At 38.7% G+C, this 21,172-nt stretch overlaps 1 protein-coding gene across 1 annotated transcript in view; it reads right to left on the bottom strand.

The window, feature by feature from the left end:
- Positions 1–21,172, bottom strand: part of LOC149286599 (thiamine pyrophosphokinase 1-like) — a 161,478-nt gene that overhangs the window by 124,360 nt on the left and 15,946 nt on the right. Inside the window, exon 2 of the mRNA XM_089493821.1 lies at positions 9,197–9,266. Coding sequence (XP_089349947.1) covers positions 9,197–9,266 — 70 coding nt within the window. The remainder of the gene's footprint in view (positions 1–9,196; positions 9,267–21,172) is intronic.

Raw genomic sequence — 21,172 nt, forward strand, 5'->3', positions numbered from 1 at the left:
CAGGTCCCAAGGCTCTCTATCATTTTGGTCCACAACTGTTATCACACATATTGTGTTGGAAAAGTACACTCTTGCAAAAAAAATAAAAATGTTTAATTTTAAGTTTCAACAGCTTTAATTTTTACCATGCGTACTTCAAAAACATCTACCTACTAATTAAAGCTAACTTGATAAATACAGAATATACCATTTAAGTGTGTGATAATCTTACCTACCCTTTTAACAGGATTCCAAAAGTGACCTTTGCTTAGTTTACAGGAGATAATTTTTGCACGTCCATTAACATTTTAAGAAAGATTCGTTTTTTGCCTTTCAAGGCCTTGCCAGAGAAAAATTCCAGGTGCCTCTTAGAAATAGTTTCTAACTCTATAAAATAGGCAAGTGTAATCTTTTCAAGAATAGAGTCTAGTTAATTATTTCAAAATCAAGTTTAAAGTATCGGCAAAGAGCGTTATCAACACAGGATTTAAAATCATTCATATTATTAATATTACTGGATGACATTTTGTGTTTTACAATTAAGGTCTTCTATTGCGCTATAATAGATGAACAAAGCTTATGCACATACCACTGCAAAAAGACCTTGGTGCATATAATATCAGCCACAATAACCATAAAACTAATTAAACAAATAAACAAAATTTAAAAAATAAACACATCTACACAAGTACCATTGGGGATAATTTTAGAATTAAGGCAAAAGCTGGGAGGATTAAGAAGAAACTGGTAATTGCTATGGATGGAAAAATACTGTCTGGGGAGCTTCAATTAAATGACAACAAGCCATACGTTTAATTAGAAAGTGGAACATTTCAAAATCTACAGCGTTTACATAAATAAAACGTAATCCTTATTAACCTGCAGAGAACATGATGGCAAACCACCAACATTCTGTAGAATGCATTCATTTTCTCTCTTCACATTTCCAGTTGGGAGCTATTAACAGTAATGTGTATACATACTAAACACCATGGAGCAAAATAGGATTCCTATTTTAACCCACTCAGTTCAATATACACAGAAATGAAAATATCAACATACACCGTTTATGTTACCTTGGTGTAACGGAGAATTATAGTGTTTTCGATATTGCAAGGCAATAGATGTAGGCAAAAACTGCATATTTTTAATACACAGTATGAAAATATTTTTCAAAAATGCAATATTTCTAAAATAAAAACAAATCTCTCAATTGTATAGGCTGTCCACCAGCTGGCCATCCTAGAGTCACCCCATTCTCTGTTCATCCAGTCTACCACCATCTATGTACAGAGGGAATTCAGGTCCTTAACAGTTTCTCAAGAAATACTATTGGCATGACTGCAGGTACTGTGTCAGAAGGGAGACTAGATGTAGAGACATGTGTCCTTGCATCGGGATGGGAAATTCAGGGGTACCTGATTGTAAACAGTTGTCTGTTTTAGTTTTGTTTTTGGGGGCACCATTTACAGACACAGGACTGTGACTGAAACTGGCAGACAGACAGGAGATTGTCAACTGGCTGAAGTAAACAAGATCATACATGGTGGAGACCAGAGCGTGGTACAGAAGGATAAGGCAAGGGATATTCCAAGTGCTGGCTTGGTAAACAGGAGAAGAGTTAAGGTCTGAGCTGGGTCAATATCCCAAATCAGACCAAAATAAGGTACCAAGGGATGCAAAACAAGGTTCAGGATTCACTTTGCAAAGTACAGGAACACAGTACATCAAGGGAACCAGCAACGGAAGCTGGGAGGAACACTGGTATATAATGGCCATGAACGTTAAATGCTGTCTTTTAGGAGACTGCCAAGGAGTCAATGGGAAGGCTCTTATGCCAATTGTTGGTGAGGCTATATGGGGCAGTAGACAGTATGAGAGTAGGTTCAGTACTCTTTTAAAAGTCTTCTGAAATCTTGAGGTAACAATTGAAAAGGCTTTATTTTTTATATGATACATAAACAGGAAGGAAAAACTTATATGAGTACCATTTTCTGTTTTACACTTGGAAATTGAGGATTAGATTTATTTTGCCGCCCTTTCACATTTCTATGGAACCTATATTTATTCTCCTCTTGTCTCTTCATGAGTTAACTTTAATGAAATGCTTCCATATGCAGAGCGTGAAAAGAGGGACAATCGCAGTAAGCGCTTATTTTTACACTTGTAGCCTTGTATTTAAGTGTATAAACAAACCATTGCCCCATTTAATTAAACTGAAGACAAATGTTAAGATGTTGAAAAGCTACACATTGGCTAGTTTATTTACGCCGACAAGTACCCAGCACTTTAAATGGACATAAACTTAATCACTGCATCCAGCTGCTTGTACTACTGTTAATAGAATCATCTGAGAACAAACATAAAAACTGTTTGTAGAAGATTGATGTTCACATTACCCATGACATGTGTGGGAGAAGGACATGTAAAACAAGTCAGTGCCAATGTAGATACGTAATGGTGAAGAAAATCTTTAGTTTAAGAATGGCCAGGCATTTTTTTTTTACATTTAGTCAGTTTATGTATTGAATGCAAACTGAATAAAAAAAGTTTCTTCTTTCTCATATAGTGTACCCACACAAAGTATATATTGGGGGGTTTTTTCCGTACAAGAAGGGCTTTCTTCAAATTCCATTTTTTCGATTATACCATCTAATTTACGATAAAAAAATAAAATATGATGAAAACTTGAAATAAAAGCACTTTGTTTTCATTTTAATTTGAAAAACCTTTCACTCATCTACAAAAGCTAATGAAAAAACTGCTAAATAGATTCTACTATTTGTCGTGAGTTTACAAAACCATGTATTTCCAAATCTGGTTATTTGGTACATGTTTGAAGCTGGCCACTTCAATTTACCCCGTCAAACCATATACTTTTGAATAATAGACACCCCAAGGTATTTCAAATGCTGGCATTTTAACACTATCCATGCACAAATTCTACCACTAGCTTTTGCTAAAGTTTGAGGTGGTAATATTTTTTATATTTTTTTCACACAGGTATGAATTTATAGTTCCTGGTATAAGTTACTGACAAACAGCACCCCAATATGTGTTCAGCAACATCTCTTGAGTACAATGGTAGCACCAATTCATGGGTTTTTCTGGTTGTTTAGGAGGGAAAACGCCACATTTGGGAAGTGTCCATTTTTCAAGTTGGAACTTAGACATTTGTTAATTCTGCCCACATGTCGTAATTGGACCATCCTTGAAGACAGCCAATTCAATTTATCCCATCAAACCTTATATTTATAAAAACTACACACCCCGAGGTATTTCAAATGCTGGCCTTTGTCAAAGTTTGTGGTAGTCATTTTTGTGTGTTTTTCAGACACATTGTATTTCACAGCCCTTGGTATATGTCACTGTAAAACAACAACCTAATATGCATTCAGCAACATCCCTTGAGTACACTGATACCACCCATGCATAGGTTTGTTGGGTTGTTTGTGGGCTAAAAGGCCAGATTTGGGAGGTGCGCTTTTTTTGTACTTCATTTTGACATCTGGTCAATCTGCACCTATGCCCTATTAGGGACATCTTTGAACCTGGCAAATGCAATTTGCCCCATCAAACCATATATTTTTAAACTAACACATTGGATATTCGCAATGCTAGTACCGTATTTGCTCGATTATAAGATGACCCTGATTATAAGACGACCCCCCAAAATCTGAATATTAACTTAGGAAAAAAAGAAAAAGCCTGAATATAAGACGACCCTAAAGGAAAAAAGTTTTACCAGTAAATGTTAATTCATGTAAACTATTTTTTTAAATAAAAGCTATGATTGAGAAAAATATTTTTTTTGTTTTTATTTCCTTGTATTTTCCAACCTGTCCCCCAGTTACGCACATCTGCCCCCAGGCTTGCCACACCAATATGGCACTGTGGCCCATGATATGCCTTTCAACCCTCTATATGCCACTGTGCCCCATGGTATGCCTTTTGACCCCCTATGTGCCACTCTGCCTCCAGAAATGCCTTATACCCCTATATCCCATTCTGGCATTTAGGGGTTAAAATGCATATTATGGGGCAGAGTGGCATATAGGGAGATATAAGGCATTCCAGGAGGCAGAGTGGCATTAAAGGGAGTTAAAAGGCATTGTATAGAGCACTCTGCCTCCAGAAATGCCTTTTACCCCTATATGCCACTCTGGCATTTAGGGGGTTAAAAGGCATATTATGGGGCAGAGTGGCATATAGGGAGGTATAAGGCATTTCAGGAGGCAGAGTGCTCTATTAAATGCCCCCTTAACGCCACTCTGCCTCCTGAAATGCCTTATACCTCCCTATATGCCACTCTGCCCCATAATATGCCTTTTAACCCCCTAAGTGCCAGAGTGGCATATAGGGGTATAAGGCATTCCAGAAATGCCCTATGCCCCCATTTAACACACGCACGCGCGCACACACACACACACACACACACACACACACACACACTTACCGGTGCTTCCAATTTTACCGGTGCGGGGAACTCTGATCTCTGACAGTCGGGGAAGGTATCCGCGACGGACTCAGACAACCCCCACTGCTAGCCACACCTCCTTCCGGCTGCAGCGGACGTTGTCTACGCGGATCGCGTAGACGTCAACCCGCCGCCCTGGCAATACAGCAGGAAGCACCGGTAAGTGTGTGTGTGTGTGGGGGGGGGGGGGAGACAGGAGGATCCAGGTCCCCTGCAGCGGTGCGGGGGATCTGGATCTTAGTCTCATAATCAGACCTGTATTTGAGGTCTGATTAGAAGACGACCCCGATTAGAAGACGAGGGGTATTTTTCAGAGCATTTACTCTGAAAAAAACCTCGTCTTATAATCGAGCAAATACGGTATTTAACTCTTTCCATAGATTTTTGGAAATATACAGTGCTAATTTTAGCACTTGCAAAAAAAAAAAAAAACCAACAAACTACTTTTTTTAAATTACATTTTTACATTTTGTTGGTTCCTCTGATTGTGACACCACTGCATAATTGTTTTTGAATGTTGCCAAATTTTTATTTTTTTAACTATTTTGTTCCATTTGTTTACAAAATCTCTCGCAATGGAGCTTGTGAGCACTTTCTGGAGCAGCCACAGTGTATCCTGGGGTGGGTTTAAGCTTTCACTTAGGACAGAGGTGGCAAATCAAATGCTAAAAAAACACAAACCCAATATTTCTTAGGATCATCCAGCCATTTTATATAGCTACCCACTGAGTAAGAAGTAATATTACAAGTTAAGGCATTTCATTACAAGTCCATCTGGTCAAATTTATAAGAGCTGATGAAATGAAAAAAAAAACCACAAGGCTCCAGATTTTCTGAACAGTACTGTATCATATGCCATATCCTTCATGTCTTCCCATTCATTATTATTTAATTACATCATAATACATTTCCTTCTGTTTTAATTAACCTTTCAGAGGAAGTTAGTGACCTTGGGCGCCAATGATGGAGCTAATGATATTAGCCTGTCAGGAAACTTCATCTTGTATAGATATTTAATGAAGTCAAAAAAGGTATTCAGGTAATGAAATGGAAGGCATGATCCATTTTAATTTATTAACTCTGTAAATACTGTAATTGGTCAAAAAAAGTAAAAAAGTTTTAATACAAGGTGGTGATGGCTATTCCTTGGTGCTCCAGCTAATGTGGACTACAATTATTGTTATACTCATCTAGTCATAAGGTTAGCTATCACTATGCTGAAGAGTCAGAACAATCAGTAAAGTGTTAAAAAGGATTAAAAGTGTGGAATAAGTGTGTGGCATAAGTTGTGTCATTCCCGTCTTAACTTCCTGATCTCATGATCTGCATGATTATTCATCCCCTTTAAGGTATGCTTCATATATTGTTAATTTGCAGTCTCTACAAGAAGAGAACCTCAGAACCAGAAATTGATTGCTGTTGATTTTGCCACTTTTTGCCATGAATCTTAGCCTCCCTGAGAAAACTGTATATCCCCCAAACAAGCCCAATTTAAAAAGCAAAAAGCACAATGTATAGGCAGTTTAGATAAAGGCAATGGTATCCCTTTAACACAGAAGTCTTACACGTGCATCTATCTCAGAAAACAAAATCTGCATTTTCTAAAAACATTCTCACCCACTTTCGAAGTGACATTATCTGATTTGCTAGTATAGTTTGTTAAGGTTGACATAGCAAATGTTCTTTACATTCTTTTAAATGGCATAATTACTCTAAACCATTTTTCACACCGTTTTTCCTCGAGTCTTTGAACACAGAAAATGCATTATGGTTTACTTTTCCCCATTTGTAATGTAAAATACATACAGTGTCAGAGAAATTCCTAATGTTAGCAGCTAAAACCTCTCGTAGAGGAAATTATATATATTTTACATTTTAAGCTATAAGTAGGACAGGAAGTTCCATTTCAAATTGGAAACAAATCTTTTTTAGCACATGTCAAATAAATACAAAGAACGTAGAAAGCCTAAAAATTGTTATCAATAAAGTCCACACATTATGATACAATATTTCACCATGCTTTTCAAAGCCTATTAAAATAGAAAATTCCTATACAAATTAATAAATGATAAATTGAATAAAATCCACTATCTGACAAAGACTCTGGTAGTAAATTATGTGTCAATAAGTGAAAAATAAAAAAAGAAAATTAAAGCGACACCCCAGACACTTCAATGCATTTTATAGCCGAGATCCCTTTAAATGTGAATCGTGCCCCCCTTGCAAATACATAGGAGGAATCTAGATTTTGCAATTTTCTAACAAATATAATTATTCATAACCATTTACTCATGGAAAATCCAGCCTCATCACTTCAAATGGAAGTGACTAGATTAAAAAAACACAGATGTAGTCCATACATACCGTTAAGTGACAGCATTGTTGTATTAGTTGATGGCTTTAAAGGCTAGAATGGCAGGAAGACATAGTACTAATGGCCAGTGTGTTAATGTAACGACTTTGAAATGTGAAGAATGTTTTTATGTTTTATATTTCAAAAATGATTTCTAATTTTAATTATTTAAATGTTCCACCAATCTGTGTATGACCCCCTCCACTGCCCTTAGACTATTATCTATCAGAGACACTGAAACTATTTGGGTCAAATGTCAAATGAACCTACATTGTCTAGGACTAAACATGCAAAACATAACAAATCGCTTATAAGAGATGAATATTTCTAAAAGCTCATGACATCCTTTTGTTCAGGCAAGCATTTAATTAATGATGTCTGGGGAACCCTTGGGGTGCACAACCTATGTAGCACCACACACCACTGCGGGAACTGGGCAGATTGTTGGGCATGTTGTGACCATCTTTCCACTATAGACTGCAAGAGCAACATCCCCTCTGCTCTTATGTTGAATGCATGTGCTGGTGTCATGATTCGTGCATCATATGGGTCTACACATAAATTAGAAAAAGCTGCTACATTTGTTAGGTCAACAGCATAAATGCATTAATTTGTCTGTAATGATTGAGTGGTAAACTTGTATGAGTATTCTTGCTTCCGAACATGTGTGTGATTTTAGTGTGCTTTTTTGTGAGTGTGCTTTGTCTGTATTTTTAATATCTAAAAAATAAATTTTCTTGTCCCTCTATTCGTCTAGCACAACAATGTTTCTACATTATGTTAACTAAGTAGACGCTTCTAAATGAAATAATGGCCATACCTCCCCTTCCAGGCGACCAGATATGAGAGATATTTATTAAAAAATAGCAATAAGGATCTGTTTGTTATTTTCAGAATATAAAAAGTGTCAATACTTTTGAAAGAGATTTTGAAGTTGACATCATCTGTACGACAGCAAACATAAGCATATGAATCAATTTGTTTTTAATGTTCATAATGGAATAATAGAAAGAGTCAGGAGTGGCTTGTGAATAATATGTTTAGTTCATGTACTACCTATTTTTAGGATAGCACAAATTAGCTGTTATTTTCACAGTCGCACAAATTATTTTTTGTGACAATAGTATACAAGAAGTGAAAAAATACATTATTTAAAATAACAAAATATGATTATCCAATTTCAGCTTCATTTTCTGGTTAATCCTGTCCTTACTTTTCATTCTGTTTATTCAATACCCAGAACATAATTAATTACCAAAGAGTTGTGAAGAGTCCTCTATTACATATTATTGTTATTATTTAAATAATGTACTTATGGGTTGAAATGTTGGAGGCTAGTAATAAAAATTTGTTATTCTTTTTGATTCTGAGTAATTGTACGTAAGTATCTAACAACTGGCCTTGCATGGCCTTGTGGTAGCTGGCTATGGACAATTGCATAATGGTCGTCGACAAACTTTTTCAGGCTGCTACAAAAGTGTGATAATACATAAAAGCTGGGCAGCATGGGGCCATTTTAATTAAGCGTTGCTCAAAGCACAAGTGAACTCAATGTAGACTGATAGTAGGAGGATGATTAAAATAAGCTTTTGTCCTCAGGGACTCTATTTTTGTTATAATAATTTTTTCCTTATAAAATGTTATGCATAAAGGCTAATTTTCAACATTCATAGGTATCTGTCTTTGTAATATTAATTATTTGCCCTAAAACAATTTTAATATGTTCCATCTACAAAACAAAAAATTATTATTATTTCCAATTAAAAAAAAGTTAATAAAGGCTAAGTTTTTATTGCAAGTTATCACTTCTGCTCACCAAATGCCTCTGTCCATTTCTGCTCCCCCAATCTCTCTGTTTTCTAGGATCTTAGATTTTATGAGCATATAAAAGTACTCTACAACTATACAAATCACAATCATTAATCTAGAAAAGGAGAAATATGTTTATGTGTTATATATTTAAAATATTGGGACTAATTTACTGGCTGACTTAAGTTTTTGCGAAATAAATGTTTTTTTTTATTTATTTTGATTTCATGCACACATTTCAATTTTATATTATCTTGTTAATTTTGGATTGATCAGTAAATCACTGTACCTGTGTCCAACAGTCTTTTGTGGTTGGCAATTTCTGGTTCTAGCTTATGTTTCTAAACCACCCCATTTTATGGCATCTCTTCGACATTTGCATAGAAAAATAACTGTCAATTATGTCAACGAGTCAACGAGTCAACTCAGCTATCAAGTGCATATGATGGCTGCAGCATACCATTAAGGTTTTGTATAAGGATACAGATCATTTTATAGCATTAATATGACATGAATAAATAATAAAATTATAACGCACTGCAATTAAAAATACTAGGGAAATACATGTTTATACTTACTTGTCTTGCTCTCCTACTGTGCTCACAAACAGGCGATTTGCACCTCCATCTGCACAGGCTTTTAAGACAGCTAAAGGGAAAATAAAATAATAAAACATTAGATGGTAAATGGTATAGGATGAGTATGGTATTTACAGTTGGGCTGAACAATGGAAAATACTGAGTAGTGATAAAGACAAGGCTCATTAGAAAATAGTGAAACATTAATATTGAAAAAGAATGAATGGTGGAGCTGAGAGACATTCCAGGGGAAACAGAATGGACAGGTAGATTTTGGAAGATCTCCACAAAACAGAAGAGATGCATGAGGTATAATAGGATAAATATATCTATGAATTTCTTAGCAAACAGCTAATTGGTACATTTGGTCTCCAAATAGATTATATTTATTCATATGGTGCCATTAGATTCTGTAGGGCTGTTACAATAGAGTCAGTAAAATAACTAATAATCACACACATTAACAAATTGGTAAAAAAAGAGAAGAGGACCCTGCTCTTGCGAGCTTACAATCTAGTCTGTGGTTAAAAGCAGGTGAAACAGTAGGAACGGAAGGCTTGGATGGGAATGAGTTGATCGAGTTAGGATGGCCTGTAGAGGTTGTCGGTCATTCAGATGGCTTGATTAGGAGGTTGGCTGAGAGCGTTAGACAGAAAGGCGTCCCACAAGGGAAGGCTCCAGGTAGCCAGAGCCCAGAAGTTCCCAGGTATTAATATGTCTATCCTATCACAGGGAAGCAGAGGGTTAAAGAAGCCGGGAAATACCATTGCTAAGGAGAATATATGAAGAAATAATTTACAAAAACTAAAAGAAAATAAACATTTCAGGGGGTTACGATAAAAGAAGACAATGAAAAAGGGGCAAAGGCTTTAGCAAGAGGCAAGAAGAATTAAAGTTGGGTGTGATAGACTTCAGATACAAGGAATATGGAAGACGCATCTATTTTCTTGTAAGCCTACATTTTGTTTTGTTTGTTATATAGTGCAAGTGTAAAATGCTTTTCCAGTAGGGACCTTTTGATGGCTTAGCGAGCTTTCATTGATTTGCTTCAAACTATATACACACGAAGAAAAACTTTTATCTATTTGTCGGTCTAAGGTTTTGCCTGATGTCTTCAATTTATGAATCACACGCTGTGATTTATATATTAAACTTCAAGTGAAAGAACATTGATAACACTGCCATGAGTTTTTTGCATTTGATTTTGCAGTTAGATCTAAAGTGTTTCCTCATTCAAGTATATCTGAAATGCAACTTTAATAAATCTGTCAAAATAAACAAAACTTGTCACAGAAAAGGTTGTGACACATTCCTTTTCTTATTTTAATCTGCTCCGAAATGTGGAGACTAATCAATTGATCTCTGACAGGATGCACAGTACATTGTTTTTTTATAGGACTTATGAAATTTCTGCATACAGTACAATTCTTCAGCCAGAGACAAGATCTTTATCATTCCAAGTGCAATCCCTACATCTCAGAAAATTAAGACATTATCTCTGTTTCCTTGCAAGATAATATCTTAACCAATAACGGAAAAACACATGTAAATACTTTCATTTTTCACATTTAACTTTCCAATAAATTGTAAACACCATTTGCTACAAACACATTTCTCTATGAATAACGAAGTTCTGATCTTATTGTTGTATTTTGTATAAAATACTTTATATTTCAAACCCTTCATGAATAAAATGTACTCTACCCTAAAGCCTGAAGACATAGATGTCGTCAACCATGATGATCTTTCTCCCTCCCTCTTATATATAGGCTTTTAGAAAGACTTAAAAGGTTACATCTTTGCACATACATTTCAAACCATCAGAACCTTTGTCTACAAATGTCAAAATATAACTAAAAATAATGTTCTACCCACTGTAGAAAGCTGAAAAACAACCTTACGATACTGCATGTATTATACTATAAAAAAAACAATGATGCTCCTGCACTTCCTAAATATAATTCATTCTCAATCTTGATTTATGTCACATCAGTTATTTTTTTTTTATATAGCCTCCACCATATTGTAAAATGGGTAAACAGGACACAGCTAGTATTATATAACATAACAATTAAAGTTATCGAATTAACAGGTACGGAGGGCCCTGCCAAAATGGGCTTACAATCTAGAGGTAACATCACAACCATTAAAAGTACCGATACCCATTGAGGTTTTCTAAACTTATACTCACTGATTTATTTATAACCCATCCTATATAAGATATATAAATAATGTTAGTAAAGGCTGGGAATGCCCTTCCTGGAGGGTACGTTATCTACGCTAGTCTCATGGAGCATACGGTCCAAACATTCCAGATACGACTGCCCCGATGTGATGTTGGGCCCATGTCCTAGTGTGCTGCGCTATTTTTATTGTATCACTACACAAATAATGCTGACATACACAAGTGTTTTAAAGTGTGCTTTGAAAAAATGAGTTATACAAAATTCAGAGAACACGACAAAGAAGGCTATGAGAATTGAAGACAAAAAAATCACTTTCTAGGATCGCACATAATGTCACATGTAATACATGGGCATCACAACAAGCTGAGACAAGCAGAGTAGTGATATCAAAAGGTGTTCCAACCATGTAACCCCCATATTGTCTCAATTTTGGCACTGTTCATGCTACCATGCTGCAAGTACCATTAAATGGGCGGTTTGTTGGGACAGCGGATGGCAGAACATTAATACACTTATGAAAACTGCCCAGGTAAATTCCAACCTATTGGCATCTGTGCAAAAACACATTACTATGAAGTCTTACAACAGCTTGAAACATTGCATAAACTTTGACAGATAATTGGCTCTACAATTTTATAACAAAACTTTAAATATGTTTTGTGTGATATTGTTTGGAGTTATTATGGAAAGTATTGAAATAATTTTGAGGCATTCAAATTATTCCTAAACATTTTAAGATATGGGATTTTAATAATAGTCAGATTTCAGAATCTATTTTGTATAAGGCTACTTTAGATCACATTTTAAGAAATACTGTTAAGAAGTAAATGAGGTAAAAGAACCCTTGGGAAATACAGACAATATCACAATTGATTTTGGCATTATGGAAAGAAAAATCGAAATATTATGAACATAATGCAGACAGATGGTTCTTTGGTAATTATGTAGGTGGTGTGAGGCTGCATAAACAAAATACAATTTTTTTTTTTTTCTTTCTTTAAGACAGAACAGTGTATTTTCTTTTTTCTTGCATAAGTAAATGGCTATTTTATTGTACATGTTATTACTATTTCTGGTACTTCATGGTCCTGTAGCTTTAAAGTTGTAGCCACCTCTGCACTACTATAAATATATACAGATATATAACATTGATATATATATATATATATATATATATACACACATAGATATAACATTGCACTTACAGGTGAAGTGAATAACACTGATAATCTTTCATCAATCTAATCTATCATGTCCGTCTGTGGGATATTTTAGGCAGCAAGTGAACATTTCATCTTCAAGGTGATGTGTTAGAAGCAGGATTCGAGCGACTTTAACAAGGGCCAAATTGTGATGACTAGAAGACTGGGTCAGGGCATCTCCAAAATAGCAGCTCTTGTGGGGTGTTCCCGGTCTGCAGGGCTCAGTATCTATCCAAAGAGGTCCAAATAAGGAAAAAGAGATGAAGCAGCGACAGGGTCATGGGCGGACAAGGCTCTTTGATGCGAGTTGGGGGGGCGAAGGCTGGCCCTTGTGGTCAAATCCAACAGACAAGCAACTGTAGCTCAAATTGCTTTAAACGTTAATGGTGGTTCTGATAGAAAGGTGTCAGGACACACAGTGCAGTTTATTATGTATGGGGCTGTGTAGCCACAGATCAGTCAGGGTGCACATGCTGACCCTTGTCCACAGCCAAAAGCTCCTACAATGGGCGTGTGAGCATAACTGGACCATGGATCAATGGAATCATGTTTTCTTTTATATCACATGGATGGCTAGGTGCATGTGCGTTGCCTCGCAACTTACAGCACTAAAAGAATCTTCTGCCAACGTCTTGGTGCCAGATATCACAGCACACCTTCAGAGGTCTAGTGGGGACCTACACAATATTAGGCAGGTAGTCATAATGTTATGGCCGATTGGTGTATACTATCTATACACTTACACACACATATATGTGTACATGGGAGATTTCCCATCGGCTCTCAACACAAGCACCGGTACACCCACCAGAAGTTCACTTTAGGACAGGAGAGCTTCAGCAAGGTGTTTCCAGACCCGGCTGGACTTTCCCTTTGCTTCCCTGCTGGCTGCTTACAAATATTGTAATCTGCAATACAGGGCTAAGAAGACCCGCTTGCTGATCATATTGAGATCAGCACAAACAGATCTAGGAGAGGGTGAAAAATTTAACAGAAATTGAATAAATAAAAAATAAAACAAAAACACTACCCCCCCATTTAGTGAGGGTACAGGGGATGGACTGGCCAAGCATTTCTCCAGACCTAAACCCTGTTGAGCATCTGTGGGGCATCCTCAAACGGAAGGTGGGGGAGCGCAAGGTCTCTAACATCCACCAGCTCCGTGATGTTGTCATGGAGTAGTGTAAGAGGACTCCAGTGGTAACCTGTGACGCTCTGGTGAACTCCATGCCCAAGAGGGTTAAGGCAGTGCTGGAAAATAATGGTGGCCACACAAAATATTGACACTTTGGGCCCAATTTGGACACTTCTGTGACAGGGCCAGGCTAGCTGGCTCATATGTCATATGAAGTTTAGCCGGGTCACGGAGCACTTTTGTGTCCGGTTCTGTATACTGTGACCCGGTAATATATTATGTTGTGTTTATTGTGTAACCGGCCCAGAGACTGATGTGGATTCAGCCCCAGCCTTCAAAGAGACGATCCTATAATCTGGCTGGGGCTCTTAATCAGCCAACACAGCCCTGTCTGCCCAGACGGCACCCGCACTACAGGGGGGATAACACAGGTGGGGGAACCCATTGTATTCTATAATCCCCTCACCTGATACATCCCCTGTATACTGATGGGATTTGTGATGGGATGTGGCTGATGGGATTGGGGGTTGGGTTCGGTACACATTGCATTGAGATTGTATATAAGTTCTGCGTGTTTGTAATAAAGAGAGTTCTTCTTGGTTTACTACGAATGGTGGTCTGGATGATCCGTGGATAGCTGAGTGCGATCCGTATGAGGGACTGACTGGTGATTCCTCAGCCCTCAAACAGGGGTACCCAGCCTTGGGTACGGTGACCCTGTAACATTGGTTGGCAGCGGTGGGAAGAATCCCACGACTTGGGTGAAATCCAAACCACCAACTGGGATTGCAGACGAGAGACACCGAGAGAGCTCCTGGAGGCTTGTAGCAAAGGAAAGGCTACTCTGATTGCGGACTGCAGAGAGATGGACCGGCACCAGGATGCCCCAGAGGAGAGCCTCGGACTGAGTGCTCTACAAAAGAACATTCTATGGCACCTATCCCTGTACCCAGGAGGGGCTACATCGGAGCAAGTGACGGCGGTGATTAAAATGTGTCACCAGGAACTGAGCCAGAGTGGGTCTGTATCTCCCAGACTAGGGGAACAGACCACCAAAATATCATACCAGGATATCCAACCCTTCCGAGAACCAGAGGCTGAGACAGACCAGGTTACAGCCGAGGTATGTGAGCTGGAACACCAGCAATGGCAGTTAGAGTCTGCGCCTGCAGACTGGAGGGATGATTTCTCCCATCCCCACTTCGAATCATACTGGGCACAATACTGGACAATGTGGGATATACGAGTTCCACTCCTGGGGGAGAACCCGTTGCCGGAGTGGGAAGAAGAATTGAGGGGTCTCATATATGCAGAGCTCGACCTCCAGAGCCGCTACCAGGGATTCTCCCAGCAGTTAGCAGGTGAAGACCACAGCGACCCTCTGATGCTGTATAGCCCCGTCGACCCAGGACTGATATACGATGCCTTCCAATTTGACTCGTCCTTCGGAAGCCCCTGCCAGTACCGCAGGGATACAATCTGGGACAACCGTGCAGGAGTCCTGGTTTATGCTATTCCCCCCGAGCTGGAGGCTGTTATGGATTGCCTGGTCCAAGAGGAATGGCAGCTCGAGAGGGACTATAAAGAATTGCTGCGGAGAGTGGAGCTCCAGGAGTTACAAGGAGACTGGGAGCATGGTACTACAACTTGCGGGAGTGGGACCGAGGTCCTCTTCACCTACTCCGCAGCCCCTGCCCTGGCGAGAAGAACCGAGGTCCTCGCCAGCAAAAAGAAGCGGAGGAGGAAGCCAAAAGCTCCGACCCAAGTCCTCACCAACAACCCGGGCTGCTCTACCCCGGCAGAAGAGATGACTGTCCCCACCGCCCGAGTAAGTGGCACAATCCCCCTCACCAAACCCTTATCTATGCTCGTAGAAGCCAGGGCCCCAGATTGTCCCCCTGATTTCCCGAGTGTCCTGGGAGAAGTCCGGGTCACTGCCCCAGAGGTTCCCACTGAAGTCCCCGGTGACCCGGTAGAGGCACCGTTCCCCGACCTAGTGAGGACGCCAGAGGGGCTGCCGAGTTCCCTGGGTCCTCTCAGTAGCCTGGCGCAGGCCCTGGTTCCTATCCCTGTGTTCTCCGAAGTGATCCCTGGTTCCCCAAGTGTCCTGGTAGAAGCCCAAGTCACTGTCCCAGAGTGTTCCTCTGACTCTCCCCGTGCCCAGGCAGAGGCACCTGTCCCAGAGAGGAAGATCGAGGGTCTGCTTAACCCTCCCGGTGGTCCAGTATTGGCACCTGTCCCTGCCCCGGAGTATTCCCCTGGGTCCCCTGAGTACCCCGCAGAGCTGCTTAGCTCGCCCAATAACCCTGTAAGGGCACCTGTTCCTGTCCCAGAGTGTCCCCTAGGTCACTCCAGTGTCCCGGTAGAGGCTCCTCTTACTACCTCTACGTGTTTCCCTGGTTCCCCGAGTGCCCCCGGCCCGATCAGCAGGGTTTTCCTTCCATGCAACCACCCTGGCCTGGCAGCTGCCCCAGACTCAGTTCCGAAGACTAGGGAGCAAGAGTCTCCACGTGCCCCTGTTACCCCGGTGAAGGGGGATAGCCATGTGCCCCCGGCTGAGCTTGGACCGCCCTCCAATTCACAGAGGACTACTGACTATCCTTTTGGGCAACCAGGGCCCTGGCCCACCTTCAATGGATGATTCTGACAAAGGGGGCCATGAACTAAGGCCTGCACCTGTGAACTTTGTCCACTCGGACAGCCTGCAGCAGACCCGTGTGGATCTGCCTGGTCTGCCGGACCGTTGGTCAAGGGGGAGATCTGTGACAGAGCCAGGCTAGCTGGCTCATATGTCATATGAAGTTTAGCCGGGTCACGGAGCACTTTTGTGTCCGGTTCTGTATACTGTGACCCGGTAATATATTATATTGTGTTTATTGTGTAACCGGCCCAGAGACTGATGTGGATTCAGCCCCAGCCTTCAAAGAGACGATCCTATAATCTGGCTGGGGCTCTTAATCAGCCAACACAGCCCTGTCTGCCCAGACGGCACCCGCACTACAGGGGGGATAACACACGTGGGGGAACCCATTGTATTCTGTAATCCCCTCACCTGATACATCCCCTGTATACTGATGGGATTTGTGATGGGATGTGGCTGATGGGATTGGGGGTTGGGTTCGGTACACATTGCATTGAGATTGTATATAAATTCTGTGTGTTTGTAATAAAGAGAGTTCTTCTTGGTTTACTACGAATGGTGGTCTGGATGATCCGTGGATAGCTGAGTGCGATCCGCATGAGGGACTGACTGGTGATTCCTCAGCCCTCAAACAGGGGTACCCAGCCTTGGGTACGGTGACGCTGTAACAACTTCCACTTAAGGGTGTACTCACTTTTGTTGCCAAGGTTTAGACATTAATGGCTGTGTGTTGAGTTATTCAGAGGGGACAGCAAATTTACACTGTTATACAGGCTGTACACTTACTACTTTACCTTGTAGCAGAGTGTCATTTCTTCAGTGTTGTCACATGAAAAGATATGATAAACTCTTTACAAAAATATGATGGGTGTACTCAGTTTTGTGAGATACTGTACCTCCATCAAACTACATATTTGTTAAAACTAGACACAAGGTATTTTAACTCTTTCCATATCAGGTTTTTGGGATAGATACAGCACTAATGTTAGCACTTGCTCATAAAAATACACTTTTTTTTTTTGACTGCATAATTTAAAAAATGTTATACCTTTTTTTTTTTTTAACTATGTCTAATTTTTTATTTTATATTTTACTAATCAAATTGTGACTTGCATGGTTGAAACTTTTTTTATTTTTTAATGGGCACCACCATTTTGCGACTGAAGGGGTTAAGCTTTTGGAAGTGGAAGTGGTATGGGCATGCTCAAATTTGCCACAAATACATCACGTTCCTGATACATTAAAACCTTCTCTAAATAAGCCTTTGTCAGTTACAGTCAAATAATTTACATTATTTAAAAAAAAAGTATTAGTAATTTTCTATCTCAAGTAGAGCAAGACCTACTGTTGGGATGTATTTAGAAAATGGTATAAGCTTAGTACATGTATAACCGATTATTTACTTGATGAAGAATTTTAACAAAATTACAAAACTGGTTGTTAAAGACCTTTTACTAGTGTTTTTTCTTATTTATTTATCATTAATTCAGTTTTATCCTTTTTTTTGCAAAAATTTCTTGAGTATTATTTTTTCATATCCACTTAAACAACAAGTGCACTGTTACTTGTTCAGACATCTTATTTAAATTTTTAGAAGCTTAAATACAATGCTATCTTTAAAGTCTGGCAAGGTAATGTAGGATACGTGAATCAATGAATATGATGTATAACATATCTTCTTTTCCAGTCACTTCTGAATTTCTATAGTTAAAAGAAAAAGTAGCTTGATTTTCCACCACCTGAGCAGAAGCCAAGTCAGATCCCCTGATTTGGGTTGCAAAATCCATACAGGTCGAGCTTGATTGGCTACAGATACAGAAGGACCAGCACAGATGCAAAGTTATATTTATTGAACCCAAAACTTTTGAAGGACCATGGTCCTTTGTTGCTTAAATGCTGTCAAGAAATCGTAACTGTGGGACACTAAGAAACTGCCCATTCATCCTGACATTATGTAAAATGGGTTAACTATATCAATATGTGTGCACAGGCGCCAGTACATACATACAACTTTCAAAACTTAATGACCTGCACTAATATTATTTTATTGTAGGAAGTTTTATACTGTTAACTGATTTTATGATCAAAATGCAATCATCACAAACCACAATAATATTTTCAGAGAGTTAAGGCAGCTTTCTAGGTTAATTGGTATTTAATATTAAAAGTAGAGATTTATCCTGGCATGAAAATGTGGTATATGCTAATTTTCAGCAGAACTTGCTGGTCTCTCAAGTAAGACAAAATCAGACTAAAAGTGACTTCCAGAGTGTGTGTGTGTGTATATATATATATATATATATATTTTTTTTTTTTATTATTATTTTTTTTTATTATTATTTATTTATATTAGACTCGTGCATTCAGATTTGTTTCTGTGAGTCAAATTGTCATGTTAAATACTACTTGTCACACCCTGTCTACCTATTGTACAGCGCTACGGAATTTGATGGCGCTATACAAAACAATAAATAATAATATATTTTGCCAATTTCAGAAATTTGTACAAATCCCCAAAAATGAGTAGGGATCCCCCAAAAAACAAATGAACGCGAAGAGCTCCAAATTTTGGTTAAATGTTGTTGGTTCTTTCACTCTACCCACTCTGTTAGTCACACCACACTATTTTTCACTCTCTCTCATGCTTTCTCGGAATGCGTACCTACTGCTTCTGTGTCCCCGTGCTGCTCAGCTCCACTATTTTTTTATCATATACTTGGTTTGTGATAGAGCATGACAAAAGGTTTCACAGTTTATTTTATTACAATGTGTAAAAACACTGAAATCTTCTATTTCTAAAACAGTGGTATCAACTTGGAATATATGTCTGTGTGTGTGTGTGTGTGTGTGTGTGTGTGATATAGTCATGTACACCCTACTTGAAGTCTATGGCTTTATATATCAGGGCATAATAACAATCATCTGTTCCTCAGCAGGTCTAAAAAATAGGTAAATACAACCTCAGATGACATATTACAGTAATACATTCAACAAAAACAAAGCCATATGATTTGTTTTCATTTTTTGTTATTTATCATATTGTGACAAAGCATTGTTTTGCCTTTTGCGGCAACCACCGCATCTTACTTCAGAGGGGTGTTTGCTAGCTGATTGTTGCACACCCTAAAAAACCTAGGGCACTTTGGATCCTGACACTTTTTTTTCTGGTGGACTAAACACACCGCCAGGCTCAAACACACATACTACTAATATGTGCATTAGTTTACCAAACTAATGCACATAGTATTCTCAAACAAATGAGGCTCAAACATGCACACACCACACTTATACCTCTCTGGCTGGAGCAAATGGGGATCCCTCCTTGAGCCAAGCTCCTAAGAGGGCCCTGTATACTGACACTGCTCAAGACTCTGGTTCAAGCCTTTGGTCTCTATCAGGAGCCCTACTTGCTCAATCCTGTGGGCAAATTAGCTTCGCAAATCCAGAGGGCAGCTCTGCAAACAGAGTGATCCGAGTCTCCAGATTACTCTTCCTTCTAGATATTTAACTGAAACTGAATATTTAATGCATGCTAAATAACAGTGATAAACTCATGGGTTTAGTGAATATGCCTACAAATAGAGAATTTCTAACAAAAACCTAGAGTACCATAAACGGGGCACCTGCATATTCAACCTACCAACTAAAAATACATTGTGGTTGATTAATTAAAATGGGAAATTGTAGTAAATGTGCACTTTTATATCAGTTATGTTCCCACTGTACAGTGTATTATCAAGAGAAAATATGATAGGAAAACTCTAAGTAATTTCTTATAACAATATATTAAGTGATATAAATAGTTATTTGACACTATGGAAACCATCAGTGAAAATGTCACAATATTGTTTAATTGGGTTTCTGGGTAGGAGATCCCCTAAATTGTCCAGTTGGCAATAAAATCTAGTGATTAGAACCAATAAATATATTTTTCACTTTGATAAAATGTTAAAGACCAAATGTTCCTTATAACCATACCTAGGAGACTCCTGTTCAAGCGCTGCTTCTCCAGGTCACAGGCTGAAATGTCCCCAGTTGTGAGAGCGGTTTTTGGCATGGTCACTTGCTGATGACATTGACATCATAGTCCAGGGAGCCACAGCCTGGAAGTTCCCAGGTATGCTTATAACAGAGAACATAACTTGCAGCAGTACGGGATAGCAAGCCAAAAGACAGAGGAGTTCAAAACGAAATATTACTTATTTTATCTAAATAGTTCATTGTGCTTTGCAGTATACCAGACATGGCTTATAACCTGTTTAAATGTTCACAATTAAATTATTGTTTGAAAGAACAATGGGATTTAAAGGGAAGAAAAAGGTCAGGTAATGTCTGTAAAAGCACAGAGAATTGTGATTGTTTTGACAAAAATGACATTTTGCCATGCCATTATATTTCCATTATTAATAACAACTGACTTCAGTGACCTCCCCCTACAAAATGCATTTAAAATCAAACATTTTTAAAAAAAATATTTCACATCTTTTCGCTCTTAACTTTATTCCATCAAACTTCTGGTTTTACAAACCAAGACCGTTTGCCTGTCAGGGTCTGGTTCCAGAACACATATCAACCAAACTGAGAACTCTACAACCAAAAGGCGTATTTTTCCCCCATTATCATACTGGTATAGTATAATACTGACAACCTGATATGTCTAGATAGTTAGACATTTCATATATTAACTGTACAAATTATACAGTACGTATTATTATTAGCTATTATTTATATAGCGCCCACAATTTACGCAGCACTTAATACAATACATATGTTTAAGGGGTATGACAACACGAGAATTGACAGACTAAGACA

Source organism: Sceloporus occidentalis, unplaced genomic scaffold, assembly GCF_023333645.1.
Source record: "Sceloporus occidentalis isolate IW3139 unplaced genomic scaffold, rSceOcc1.0.p SCAF_67, whole genome shotgun sequence".
In the NCBI taxonomy this organism is placed as follows: Eukaryota; Metazoa; Chordata; class Lepidosauria; order Squamata; family Phrynosomatidae; genus Sceloporus; species Sceloporus occidentalis.